The sequence below is a fragment of the Pholis gunnellus genome (genome assembly GCF_910591455.1).
Source record: "Pholis gunnellus genome assembly, chromosome: 2".
NCBI lineage: Eukaryota > Metazoa > Chordata > Actinopteri > Perciformes > Pholidae > Pholis > Pholis gunnellus.
The window spans coordinates 24,272,918-24,286,070 of NC_136536.1; the positions used below are offsets into that span (position 1 = coordinate 24,272,918).

Here is a 13,153-nt window from a genome sequence, read left to right on the forward strand (position 1 = left end):
AGACAGTAACATGACATGTTGCATTCATATGGCGAGGCCTGCCCTGATGTACTAAGCAGTGAGTACCCTCAGAGCCCTGCTGAAGAGTTCCTCTGTTCAGTCCTCACTGGCTTTATCTGATACCATTTCCATTTTCATGCACTGTTTTCATTTACCTGCACCAATCACTTGTTCAATCTTGACACAAGACATGTCAATCTCCTTGGCAAACTCTCTGACTGCTTCATTAGGGTCCTCATACGTGAAGGGGTCGATGTAGATCTTCATTCCTGGTGACACTTCAACAGAGAGATAGAAGAGACAGCAACAGCTACACACACACACACACAACTGAAACATACCAGCATCCTGCATTTCTTTTTACATATTCTCCCAAATCAAAAGCTGACACTTGGAACATCAATGTTATCTTTCTGATGACAACGTGTTGTGCACAGTAAACAATGTTACTTACTGTGACCACTGGTGTAATGTTGGAGTTTGTCTGTGTAGTCTGATTCTGGTCTGTCAGGACTTCTCCTGCTGAGGACAAAAACACAGAGGCTTGCATGTCAAGAGATCCGTCCCCATGAACTGTACAACTTTGTCCACTGATGACGTGTGATATGGATGGACTCTGGAAACATCTGGTAAGTGGACCTTGAGTTTTGAGATTGTTTTGCCAAAACACACAAGCAGTGAGGTTTTATATCGGCAAAGAAGAACTTATGTCTGATGCACAGCACTTTAGTTTTGAGCCGTTGTGGTTTTAAACTTAAAACCTTTTATTCATATCGTCACATACAATAGTACTCAAAACAACATAGTGAGATGGGACCTCTGCATTGAACCCATCCTAGGCATTAGAAGCAGTGGGTTGCTGGGAAGTGTCTGGGGAGCAACTTGGGATTCAGTGTCTTACTCAAGGATTTAGCGAAACGTGTCGTGGAGAATAAAATATCTTAACTTTGGACAGAAATGCCGTCTACCGTTACCGTTGTCGGTATTCACTTATGTCCCCATGCATGAACATGATGTCCGGTTTACACCATACTGCTTGATTCCATGGGATTGCAGCATGATTAAAGGCATCTTTTAGTTCATTGTTTTGGTTTTATGGCACATTCAGTGTGAGGTCTAGTTTACTGCAGATAGTTTGCGAGCTGATCTTACAGCTCGCAATAGAAACAAGCTACCATTAGGTGATACTCTTTTAACAGTACTTAAATGGAAACACACATGTTATTATTATATTGTTTCACAGGCCTGTAACATTACTGGCTCACCTGCGGCAGACAATTATGAAGACAGTGATGGCAATGATGAAGACTAGCCCTGCAGCAGCAGAACCGATGATGAGTGGGAGCTTCTCCTGGATACTGGAGTTATATTCTTCTACAGGTGACAGAAAACCAAGAACTGTGACTCATGTTCAGTGATAGATGAGATCACCTTGTAGGAAGCACCTGGGGCGAACGCATGGGCGAATCTAGTTGGTCAGTAAAACTGATTGACATTCCTACCTTCAGTCATAGTTTGGAAGTACATTTTGCCACTAAAGCGTCCAAATCCAGCGACAGTCCGAGCCCGAACCTGGAAGACGTAGATAGTTCCAGGCTTCAAGCCTCGTATGACTGCTGTGTTGGTCTGACTCCTGGTTAGAGATGAGTTCCACTCTGCCTGGTTCTGAAAAATAATCTGACAAATGGATTTAACTAAAACCACTGGAGCAGTAAGATTGACACTCGTCTGTATGAGCCGTCTTAATAAGTCACTAACTCTTCATCATCAGCACTGATGTACCTTCTCATAATACTGCAGCTCGTAGTCCAGAATCACTCCATTGGGCTGATCAGGCTGGGACCAGGACAGGGTGACACTGTTCGGGGCTCTGCCAACCTGGTGGATGATGGACACTGCTGATGGTGCTGAGAAGAACACAAGGAGAAGCAAAATTAGAGGCTGTAGAGAAAAAACTGACCACTGAAACTGAAAATATAACTGAAGCTGTTGGTCTTTCACTCGAAGGGAAATCAGGCTTGTAAGACGTTGGGTTACTCACCAGCCTGGTTGGTGGTGATGTTGACGGACGTGTACTGTGGTGAATAAGGACTCTGGTCAGACACTCCATTGACAGCTTGTATTTCAAAGGTGTACTGTGTGTGAGCCAGGAGGTCGTTGATGTGGACGCTGGTGTCGGTTAGTCCCAGCTGACGAGGGACAAACTGCACGTTGTCTCCACAGCGGGTGCAGCCGCCCCGCCCACTGCCGCAGCTTTTACATATGATGTTGTAGACGACGTCTTCTCGGCCACCGCCCTCCAGTGGGGGGCTCCACTCCAGCCTCAGAGAGGTCTCATTCACGATGGAGATGACGCTCTGTGGAGCTGATGGAACAGCTGGAAGAGAACAGGGTGTTGTACTAACACTGTACTTTAAAACTGTTTTTGTAACTGTAACACTGATTCATTAGTATTTATGTACTTCTACTTTCCATCACTACAGATTGCTGCCTCTTCTGGGTTTATTTTCAGCCTGTGTTGTTTAACTAATACCCAACATATGACACATAAATGAAACAAACAAACTCAGATTTACTTCTAAAGAAGTCTAAGTTTCGGCAGGTGCTCTTATAAGCACAGACCTGAGAGGTAAACATGGCAATAACTCATGATGTGTATACTTGTTTACAGAAGCTCTGAGAGGCAAGTGAGAAAAAATCAATTCTGATGATCCAGTTTTCAGTCTGATGTATCTTGTTTTTTCTCTCCTGTGCTTATGACTTAAGAACAGGTGAAACAAGTTTATTATGTTTTCCTTTTATCTGTACAACAGTTGAAAAAAACGTTTGGCAGGTGAAATGTTTTTTGTGTGTTTGTTGTTTTACTACTAATTTCAGGCTTCAGTGCACCCGTCCCAAGTTTCCAAATAGGACGAAAGCATTCCATGTTTTCCTTGACGGCAGATTAGTGCCTATTAAAATAGATTTCTAGCCAAAAGAGGGACATGTAGGCTCGTCCAGTCCATGTCGATGTGTCCTTGGGCTCCTAAATGAATGGTCCCGATGGCCAGGTGGCACCTTGCATGGTAGCCCCTGTCATTAGTGTATGAATGGGTGAATGACATGTAGTGTTAAAGAGCTTTGAGTGGTCGGAAGACTAGAAAGCAACGGATCACAAAACTACAGTTTAGATCATGTTGGTCAGATGGAGAGGTGTTCACTGCTGTTTGCAGCAGGTACACATGACAGCCTCGTGTATACATACTTGTACAGGGCATCTGTGAAGGGTCGGAGTCACTGCGGTAGTAGCCGTTGCGACAGACACAGTTAGTTGCTCCCTCGCTGGTGGTTCGGCTGTTTATGGGGCATTGCAGACATTTGTGGTCTCCCTGTGCAGCCTTGAAGAAGCCTGATCCACATGCTGTATTGGAGATATGCAACAGTGGTAAAGAGGAATGACAGAAAAAAGAAATGAGACCAGCAAGCTTAAGAACAAAATGCATGATACACTGTACCAGAAGAAAAAAGGTCCACAGTGTTGGCTTAAAATCATGTTGGCTATTGGCTACTTTGGTATCAGAACCATTAGGATTAGTAGTCAGATTCAAAAATACTCTGTCCGAGCTTTTTCATCTCTACATTTTCCCTGGAGGGCGTATGTTAGCTCAGACATCTGCATCTCATAGAGGTCAGCTCATCGTAGCGACATGTACTGGGACTCCTTCAGATGCTGTCAGTTCCACTGTCCCCAGGATCATAAGACATGTCAGAACATGTGGAGCTGAGGACACGGTCTGGGATTACAAAAGGCATGAAAGACAGAATAGGAGAAAGCAAGAGAACTGTAGTATTTATTACTATCTTCCTTAGCAGACCCCCGTGACCATCTAAACCAGGGGTATTCAATCAAAATTAAAAAAGGTCCAGATTGAGAAAATCTCCTCGGGAAAAGGTCCGGAACATTACAATAATATCGAATTTGCGCTATTTAGTGCCATGTGAATATATATTAGTGCTGGGCAACGATTACAATTTTTAATCGTGATTATTCGCATGATTTTCTTTTAGATTAATCACATTGTTATACGCAAAGTTCAATAATGAATTCAGAAGTAGTGTATTGCGCACTTTTATTTTAAAAGTACTGCTATATGAACAAAAGTGCAATAACATTTGGTTTGCAAACACTTTAAACAAATAAGGTTCTTTTTGACAGCAGTATTCGCTTTACACAGTAGCAGTTAAAATACAGTTATAATGATTGAAACCTGCTGTGTCTAATCACCTGCACCTTCCCTGTGTATTTAAACCCTGTGTGTCCCATTGGCTCAGTGTTCGTTCGTCTTTGGTGTAACCTGGTCTGTCTGTCGTCTGCCTGCCAGTTCCTCATGGTACGTTTCGTGTCTGTGATTCTTGTGATTTGTGATTCACTCAATTAAACCCACAATTATCCAACCCTCTGTTTCCCGTGTCTCCCGGCATTTGGGTCCAGCCCTTTTATTTTCTGCAAAAACCTTACACCAGTTGACTCAGAATGCTACAGCCCATGTACTAACACAAACTAAGAAAAGAGATCATATTACTCCTGTATTAGCTTCTCTACACTAACTCCCTGTAAAAGCTAGAATATAATTTAAAATCATTTTACTTACCTACAAAGCCTAATTGGTCAGGCACCCTCATATCTTAAGGAGCTAATAGTACTATATTATCCTACTAGAGAGCTGTGCTCCATTAATTCAGGGTTACTTGTGGTTCCTAGAGTCTTAAAAAGTAGGATGGGAACCAGAACCTTCAGTTATCAAGCTCCTCTTTTGTGGAACCAGCTTCCCGTTTCAGTCCAGAGGGCAGACACACTCACCGCATTTAAGAGTAGGCTTAAGACTTTCCTTTTTGATAGTGCTTACAGTTAGGAAAGGTTTGAACAATTGTAATGTAACTAGTAATTAAAGCTGCCAGACAAATGTGGTGGAGTAAAAAGTACAATATTTCCCTCAGATGTAGTGGAGTGGACGAGATGGAGCAGGTGCTCATCCAGGCTCTGGTCATCTCCCTCCTGGACTACTGCAACTCTCTACTTGCCGGAGCCCCGGCGTCGGCCATCAGACCTCTGGAGCTTGTCCAGAAAGCTGCAGCTCGTCTGGTGTTCAATCTCCCCAAGTTCTCCCACACAACTTCCCTTCTCCGTGCTCTACACTGGCTCCCTGTAAGAGCTCACATCCAGTTTCAGACTCTGGTGCTGGACTACAGGGCAGTGAAAGGAACAGCTCCTTCCTATCTCCAGGCCATGGTCAAGCTCAGAGGTCCCTGCGGTCGATCGACCCGGTCACAGCTGTTCTCTGTCCTGGCCCCACAGTGGAGGAATGAACTCCCCACTGACGTCAGCACAGCAGAGTCGCTGCCCATCTTTCATCAGGCTGAAAACTCACCTCTTCAAGAAGTACTACCCTGAGCCTTCCACTCAGCACTCATTGTATTCATTTGTTTCTGCACTGTACGTTTGCTCTGGTTTATGCTCTTAGATACTTGTTTAACAAAGATGGACTTATGACTTCTGGTGACTAGTAGTTCTCTTGAATATCTATGTTGAATACACTTATTGTAAGTCGCTTTGGATAAAAGCGTCTGCTAAATGACTAATGTAAGTACAAAGTTGAATACAATGGGAACACTCAAGTAAAGTACCTTGAATTTGTACTTAAGTACAGTACTTAAGCAAATATACTTAAGTTACATTCCACCACTGATCATAATATTTACTCTTACCACTCATAGCTTATCAAAACCATATAATTTACAGCTTTTTATAAAGAGGTGGAATAATATTGAGCAGGATTGAGTTCAGTCTATTGGTCCGGCTCTCCACAACAGTCCGTTTCTCATGCGGCTCTTTGGGAAAAAGAATTGCCCACCCCTGATGTAGATAGAGCCCCCTAAATCCTCACTGCTCCTTCAACCTTTTCACAGGTTGTTTTCACTTCATAAGTTAATTGTAACCTCCTTGGTCGCCTAAAATGCCTTAGTCAGCGGTCGGTTGTACTTAGCTTCATGCATTCGCATCAATTTTGATTGCGAAAAAAAAACAGATTTGATGGAATCAGAATAAATAATATAATATAAATCCCAACCAAAAACTACGGCACTTTCACAGACATACCGCATATCAATGAGCACGAGGATTCCATACTGAATCCAACCATATCTTCCAAATTCCTCTCCTTCAAACTATTAACAAGCTGCACTCCATAAGCCACAGATCAACACACAGCCAAACAGTACAAAATTGTAAATGCTTCGCACCTTGAGATGGTTTTCTGGATGAAAATCGCCACAAAAAAAAAATGAATCCTTGCAGCCATGTGCTGCCGGTCTCTCTCCTCCGTTCTGTGAAAAAACTGAGTCTCTACGAGCTTCTATGAAGAAGGGATATCTTATACAGACATTCATGGTCCCAAGACGATGACTCCTACTGACTTTGGTGATCCCGATTTGTCACCATCAACTTGGCTTGAGTGAAATATTTCACTGGATAAATGAAAACATTGACCTGCTGATGGCACTATGAGATTAAAGGTCAGGCAAAGCCGTTTGGAATCATGCGGAGTGGACCACAAATGTACATCCTTTTACTGCCATATCCAATATTTCCTGAGATGCATTTTCTTGTCGACCACAGTGGTGGACCGACTGACCTGTCTATATTTTCATTCCTACAGCTATGCTGCTGGCGTGGCTAAAACGGCTGAACTGTGGTTATGACAACATTTTCAGCTGACTGAATAAAATGTTCTGCTCCTGACACAAGAAGGTAAGCACCATACCCAAGAAGGCACAAATCTGCTGCAACAAGAAATCAAGAAAACAAAACAGAGGTGTCATTTAGTAGGTGGGCTCCTTACCTCTGCAGACTGTACCATTCTCTACTGCCTCATAGCCGGCTTTGCACATGCAGCGCCCAATGGGCACCATCCACTCCCCATCCCCGTTACAGTACAGCTTGATAGGTACATCCACCTCCTCCCCATTGGGAACACACACCCCTCTGGCTGCCACCAGAGAGGTGCTCTCTGCTCCAGACAGAGTCTCAGGGAAGATTGCGCCATTCTGAATCACACGGGGACATTTCCTGTAGAAGACTCGAACGGCAATGAGTGACATGCAGGCGCCATAATCCTGGAAAGCGAGGTAGAAGCCATTGCGCGAAACAGGTCCAAAACTCCGGACTTCACTGTTGATCTTCATGATGCGGCCACCGAGATCAACCTGAGAGAAGCTCTCATCGGCTGCTATAGTGTCCACTTTCACCCAGGGGTTTTCCATCCAGGGTGGGGATAATTTAGTGGCCGTGTCCGAGTCAGACTCATAGTAATACAGGTTGAAGGTCTCTTTGCAGGAACCAGGGACATTGGGTATGGAACTGCAGTCGCGCACTGAGAACTTCATCTGGACATGGATGCGCTGAGCACCACGGCGGCGGATGTATTTGGTGCGCACCCAGTTGTTCTGGCTGCTATCGAAGACATTGCACACCTGGTATGTTCGGATGGTGTTCATGTTTTCATCATACCCGCTAACTTCTTCCCACTAGAAGACAGACAAGAAACAAAATATTCAGCGACACACAACAAATGTACAAAAACTACAACTACTTTGACAGTAACAGCTGTTCTAAAGCAGCAAAGCACCTTATGAATGTTGATGCATAAACATGAGCTGCTGATAAGAGGGACTTTATGGTGAATCACAGCAAAGAACACTTGTTCATTCCCAATTCTTCCACTGACGCAGTCCTAACAGTGCCGGAGAATCTATTGTGCAGCATAACACATCACACAAGTCTCACCGTATTTATATTTTTATGTTTTACAGCAATTAGACTGATCGCGACAATCAGTATATCATCTAAAAAAAGGAAGTTTGATGGGTAAACACAGTTTATTTATTTATTTACTTTTGTTTTCTTATGGCATTATGATTAAGACTGATAAAGAAGATACAGATTGATTATACAAGAGCTGTTACTGGCTTTATTTCCACACTTTGCTAATTCACACAATCCATACAGTATTTGCAGGTAGTTAATATGTGCTGTGTGAGGTGACTGGAGAAGGCACACACAGCTGAGTTTGTGTTTGCCGGAACCTCCAATGCGCCCTGCGAGCATGCCAGCACAGTCGTGTTCACTGCAGTGGGTTTTACACACAAATACGATATGTACCTTTTTATACTATAAATGTATATTATTGAAAAGTGCTGCCACTCTGTTCTGGAATGATTTAATGCTATTTGAGGTGATCTTGGATTTCTACAACCATTTCATTCTTAATTAACAGACAGTCCGGTCCTGCATTCCGTAAAGGGGGAATGTGAAGGCGAGACAGCGCTGATGAATATTGAACAGAATTTCATTTGTGATTCAAGTTGTTTTTTATCTTTTACAAGTGAAAGGTGCTCATGGAATATTTCTGGCTCATTAGCACAAATAACACTGTTGATGATGCCTCACATTTAACTTCTACAATCCGGCTTCAATTCAGTACCTCAACATCTCCGTCACTAATTTCCCCGTGTCTCTAAAATGTTCGTACGAATGGGTCATTTCCGTACAGATGCGCACATTCTCCCCTCAAGTTTGTTTTTATAGATCACAACGTTTGCGTGGGGAGTGGCGTACGCCTCTCCGTTGTACGTACGCAACGGTTTTAAATGAGACCCCTGGAGTTTTTGGTGAGTTCTGACAAGAGGCTAAGCCTTACAAACACACACACAGCTGCTCCCCTAACACACACACAAACAGACACACTCACACACATGATTGCTGCTTCCATCGCTAGCTATCTTACAGCTAAACAGTTGGCTGTTTGGTACAAATACACACAGACTGCACAAACATGAATGAAAGATTTTCTTCACATTTTGTCTGAACGCACCTCTTATTCCATCTCACATCTCACTTTCAATATTTGTGTGACCCACAAGAGGTTGCAAGTCAGGAAAAAAAGGCTGTTTTAAAGGTCAAGTGTGTAAGATTTACACACTTTGGCATCTAGTGGTGAGGTTGCAGATTGCAACCAACTGAATAGCCCTCCACTCACAAGGCCCCCTTTCCAACTGTGTCGGAGAACTACGTTGGCTTTCAGGTTATGTAAAAACATAAAAAGCTCTCTCTAGAGCCAGTGTTGTTTTCCATTGTGGGCTACTGTAGAAACATGGCGGGCTCTGTGAAGAGGACTAGCTCCCTATTCAGATATAAAGGACTCATTCTAAGTTAACATAAACACAATGACTCTTAGGGTCAGGCAATTATTTACTAATGAAAACATAGATATGAAAACTTTATTTCATTTTTGCCATAGATACACAGTATTAGATGAGGAGACGGCGCATGTGCTCATCCAGGCTCTGGTCATCTCCCTCCTGGACTACTGCAACTCTCTACTTGCCGGAGCCTCGGCGTCGGCCATCAGACCTCTGGAGCTTGTCCAGAAAGCTGCAGCTCGTCTGGTGTTCAATCGCCCCAAGTTCTCCCACACAACTTCCCTTCTCCGTGCTCTACACTGGCTCCCTGTAAGAGCTCACATCCAGTTTCAGACTCTAGTGCTGGACTACAGGGCAGTGAAAGGAACAGCTCCTTCCTATCTCCAGGCCATGGTCAAGCTCAGAGGTCCCTGCAGCCGATCGACCCGGTCACAGCTGTTCTCTGTCCTGGCCCCACAGTGGAGGAATGAACTCCCCACTGACGTCAGCACAGCAGAGTCACCGCCCATCTTTCATCAGGCTGAAAACTCACCTCTTCAAGAAGTACTACCCTGAGCCTTCCACTCAGCACTGATTGTATTTTATTAGTATTTATTGTGAGACAACGGTCTCTCTAAACTGGATATCAGAGCATCAATACAAGTTGGTTCATCCACAGTGAGATACTGATTCAATAATTCTCCCTTCACCGGAGGTATTTCAACCAAAAGAGGTCAGTGTAGGAGTTTCCAGGTGTCAATCAAAAGATTTTCATATTATGTCGTCACTGCTCCCGTCACATTGTAACACAACGTTTGTATATTGGCAGTAAGTTTTACAGTGTTCCTGGAGTCTTGGTTTGTTCCACTCACCCCCTGTGATGGGTGGATGGTCCAGCCCAGTTCAGCTGTTGCCGTCGTTGAATCCATTAGTACTTCTGCAGGGGACAAAAATTAAAAGATCAGGGTTAGAAACTTATATATAAGTTTATTACAGAATATTAATTTTTATAATTTTTATAATTTCAGTAATTGTAATTGTTCTGCGATATAGCCTTCAACTTGTTTCATTAATAGAAATATTAATAGAAATATTGAATTTCCTTACAAACAAATCACAAACATCTATTCATAAGAACTAGCCACCTGTGGTGGGCCGTCAGGGCCAGCAAGGCCTTCTCTGCTGGTCTAGACAGAATCAAAAAGTTATAGCTATTTAAGTATTTTTCATAAATACACTACATGTAATCTAAATATTTTTCCCATTAGCTTGTTATCTCATTGCACAGCTCCTGTCTTGCTCAGTTGCTCTGCTTCTAGCCTGCAGCGCTGCTTCCAGTGCAGCTTGTCTTAAGTAGAGCTTTCATCCAATCAGATTTCATCCCTATGCTGTCTCTGGGTAAAGAAATCTGAATTACAAGTAAATCCCTTTGCAGTTTAAGTAAATGGGGACGATATTGTTGATTTTCATAGTGTTCAACCAATCAGACCTTTAGTTTGACATGTTGGGCGTATTCTTTGACATGCCAGAGCTGCTAGCTGGCCTACAAGTACGACATCATTAACGTCCGGCTTGATTGGTCAGTGGGCTAGCGTGACTGTTGTGAAACTAGCAAGCAGAACTTTGTAGTAGTAAGAGTTAAAGTTTAAAGATATGCAAGAAGTTTTTACGTAACATTACATTTTTAGCGTTTTGGCATGTTTGGCGGTGAGAATCCCAATATCTGCTGCCTCTGTGGAGCGGACATTTTCAGCCCTCAAACCCATCAAAACATATTCAAGAAATACAACTGGGGAGGCTCGACTGTCATTACTTGCGACCATGAATCGAGAAGAACCTCTTGCTGGAACTGAACCGCACCAATGTAACGTTACTGTACAACCGTGGCATTGAACTCTTTGTAATCAAAGAAAGGAGGATGGACTTTGTCTTTAAGTGAACAGTAGCTTTGGTAAGAGAACTGTTTTTGTTTTTTTTTACATCTACAGTAGCGTTGCTACTGTGTTCATTTTTCTAACGTGTCATTTTTATGATATGGTTAATATTGTTCCCTCTGATGTGAATACTATTTGAATGGCCTGTTGAATGGTGGTATTTGGGTTTTATGTTATTCTACATGCTTTGTTGTCATAAATATATGTGACTGGTTCTTGTGAGTTTATTCTTGTCATTGTGTTAATTACATTGATTTTGACTATATGCATTGTCTGTTAATGACGCAGCATCCCGTCATGCTGGCGTAATGAGGTTATTAGTAGGTGGTTCAACTGTAATAGGACAGCACTGAAGGCCTATGTATAAACTACACGGTCCGCCACTGCTAGCCACATAATGTTACAGCACAGTTAAACCCAGTCTGGTTATCTTAATGGGAAATTAAGAGCACATGTTCCACAAACCCATTGTTGGTTTCTGCCAGTAGAGAATGATATCATTCTGTAACTCCCCATAAACAACATGAATCCTGACCTGTGAACTTGATTTTAAGATGAAGATATAGAATAAAATCACATTTTGCACACAGTGCTAATGTTAGCTAAAGATCACAACATCCTGACAGCCCCTCTGTCTGCCTTGAAACATCTGCTCTCTGTCACTACATTCATAATCTCTGTGCCACCCCCCGCCCCCTCCCTCCACAGAGTAGAAACCATGTCAGGTGAAAGCGTGCTGCTATCCAACACGTCTTCAATTATTCACTGCATCCTGAGAGTCTGCTGCTGAGTAAAGCCTCTTCCTTGTGTTTGGTGGAAGTAAACGATGGTCACAGAATGTTCGTAGCTACAAATCACAGCTCACAGATCATCACTGCCTCCATGTTCCCAAATTACAAAAAAATGTTCAATCATTGATTTGTATAGCACCTTTCATACAGGTAAGAGCAGTTTAAAGTGCTCCACAGATAACTGACACAAATAAGTGTGGACCTCGAACAACAGAACGGACAAAAGCAATTCAGCAACGTAACAATTTGAGACCAAGTCAATAATATGATAAAAAATGTAAGAAAAAAATTAAAACACTTTTTAAACTTTTGGACAGTTTTGAAGTTACACATAAGGACTATAGTCCCACCTAACAATAACATACAATACAATACAACCACAGGATTTGTGTTATTCATGTCTCAACAGAGATTATAACTTTATATTATCAATGTCGGCCTTGTATTGCTTTTCAGAGTCAGGCTGAGATGCAAGCATCCACTGTTGCACCCAAATGGCCCATTTTTCCGGCTGCTCGCTTCCTGTTAGTATCAGCAGCGATTAATGAGGAGCTGGGAGGGAGCGGCGAGCCAGGTGTCAGAACCACCGCTAAACAGGAATAAAGAGGCCATGAGCACTGACCCGCAACCGATTCCCACAGACTCAACCAAGAAGGGAGCAGGAGACTGGAGATCTGAGTGACACGGCTTATGGTCTTCACTCATTTACAAGGAACTCAATGTATGAGTTAAAACATCATTTTATTACAGGAACAAACTTATTTAATGAAGAATTTTATTTTATTTTGTAAACGTGTTTGCTTATTTTCTAAAATCTGTACTCTGTTTCCAAGACATTTCCAGGCAGTTGAATTAGAAAAATGAGACACATACTGGAATCTTCTTCTAATGCCAGCGTTGTTTTATTTTTCGACTTGCTATGGACACGTCAGTCGGTGTGAGACAGATATTGAGGATATATACTTAGCTCTATCTACAAATAAACTAAATTACATGAACAAAACATATGAATGCAGTTTTTCAAAAGGAAAATTACACAATCAGAGCTGCAGCCATCCTGAAAAAACTAATAACTTCTGTATTTACATGGTGGCTAATTGTCTGCTCTGACAATATTGTATAAATAGTGTGTCACAGGTACAATCTTTATATACTGTAGATTGTATACTTGGAATATACTATATATATATATATATATATATATATATATAT

The 13,153-nt window shown here is 42.4% G+C and overlaps 1 protein-coding gene across 2 annotated transcripts in view; it reads right to left on the reverse strand.

Annotated features, from left to right (window-relative positions):
* Positions 1–13,153, reverse strand: part of LOC306709915 (ephrin type-B receptor 2-like) — a gene marked incomplete at both ends in the record, with an annotated part of 32,480 nt that overhangs the window by 5,135 nt on the left and 14,192 nt on the right. The window contains 9 exons of one of the 2 annotated variants that reach the window (XM_079178232.1): positions 156–278; positions 455–519; positions 1,266–1,374; positions 1,503–1,665; positions 1,783–1,907; positions 2,042–2,377; positions 3,245–3,400; positions 6,879–7,563; positions 10,089–10,153. In XM_079178232.1, coding sequence (XP_079034358.1) covers positions 156–278; positions 455–519; positions 1,266–1,374; positions 1,503–1,665; positions 1,783–1,907; positions 2,042–2,377; positions 3,245–3,400; positions 6,879–7,563; positions 10,089–10,153 — 1,827 coding nt within the window. Of the gene's footprint in view, positions 1–155; positions 279–454; positions 523–1,265; positions 1,375–1,502; positions 1,666–1,782; positions 1,908–2,041; positions 2,378–3,244; positions 3,401–6,878; positions 7,564–10,088; positions 10,154–13,153 lie in introns of both variants that reach the window. The other variant, XM_079178231.1, reaches the window with a different exon arrangement.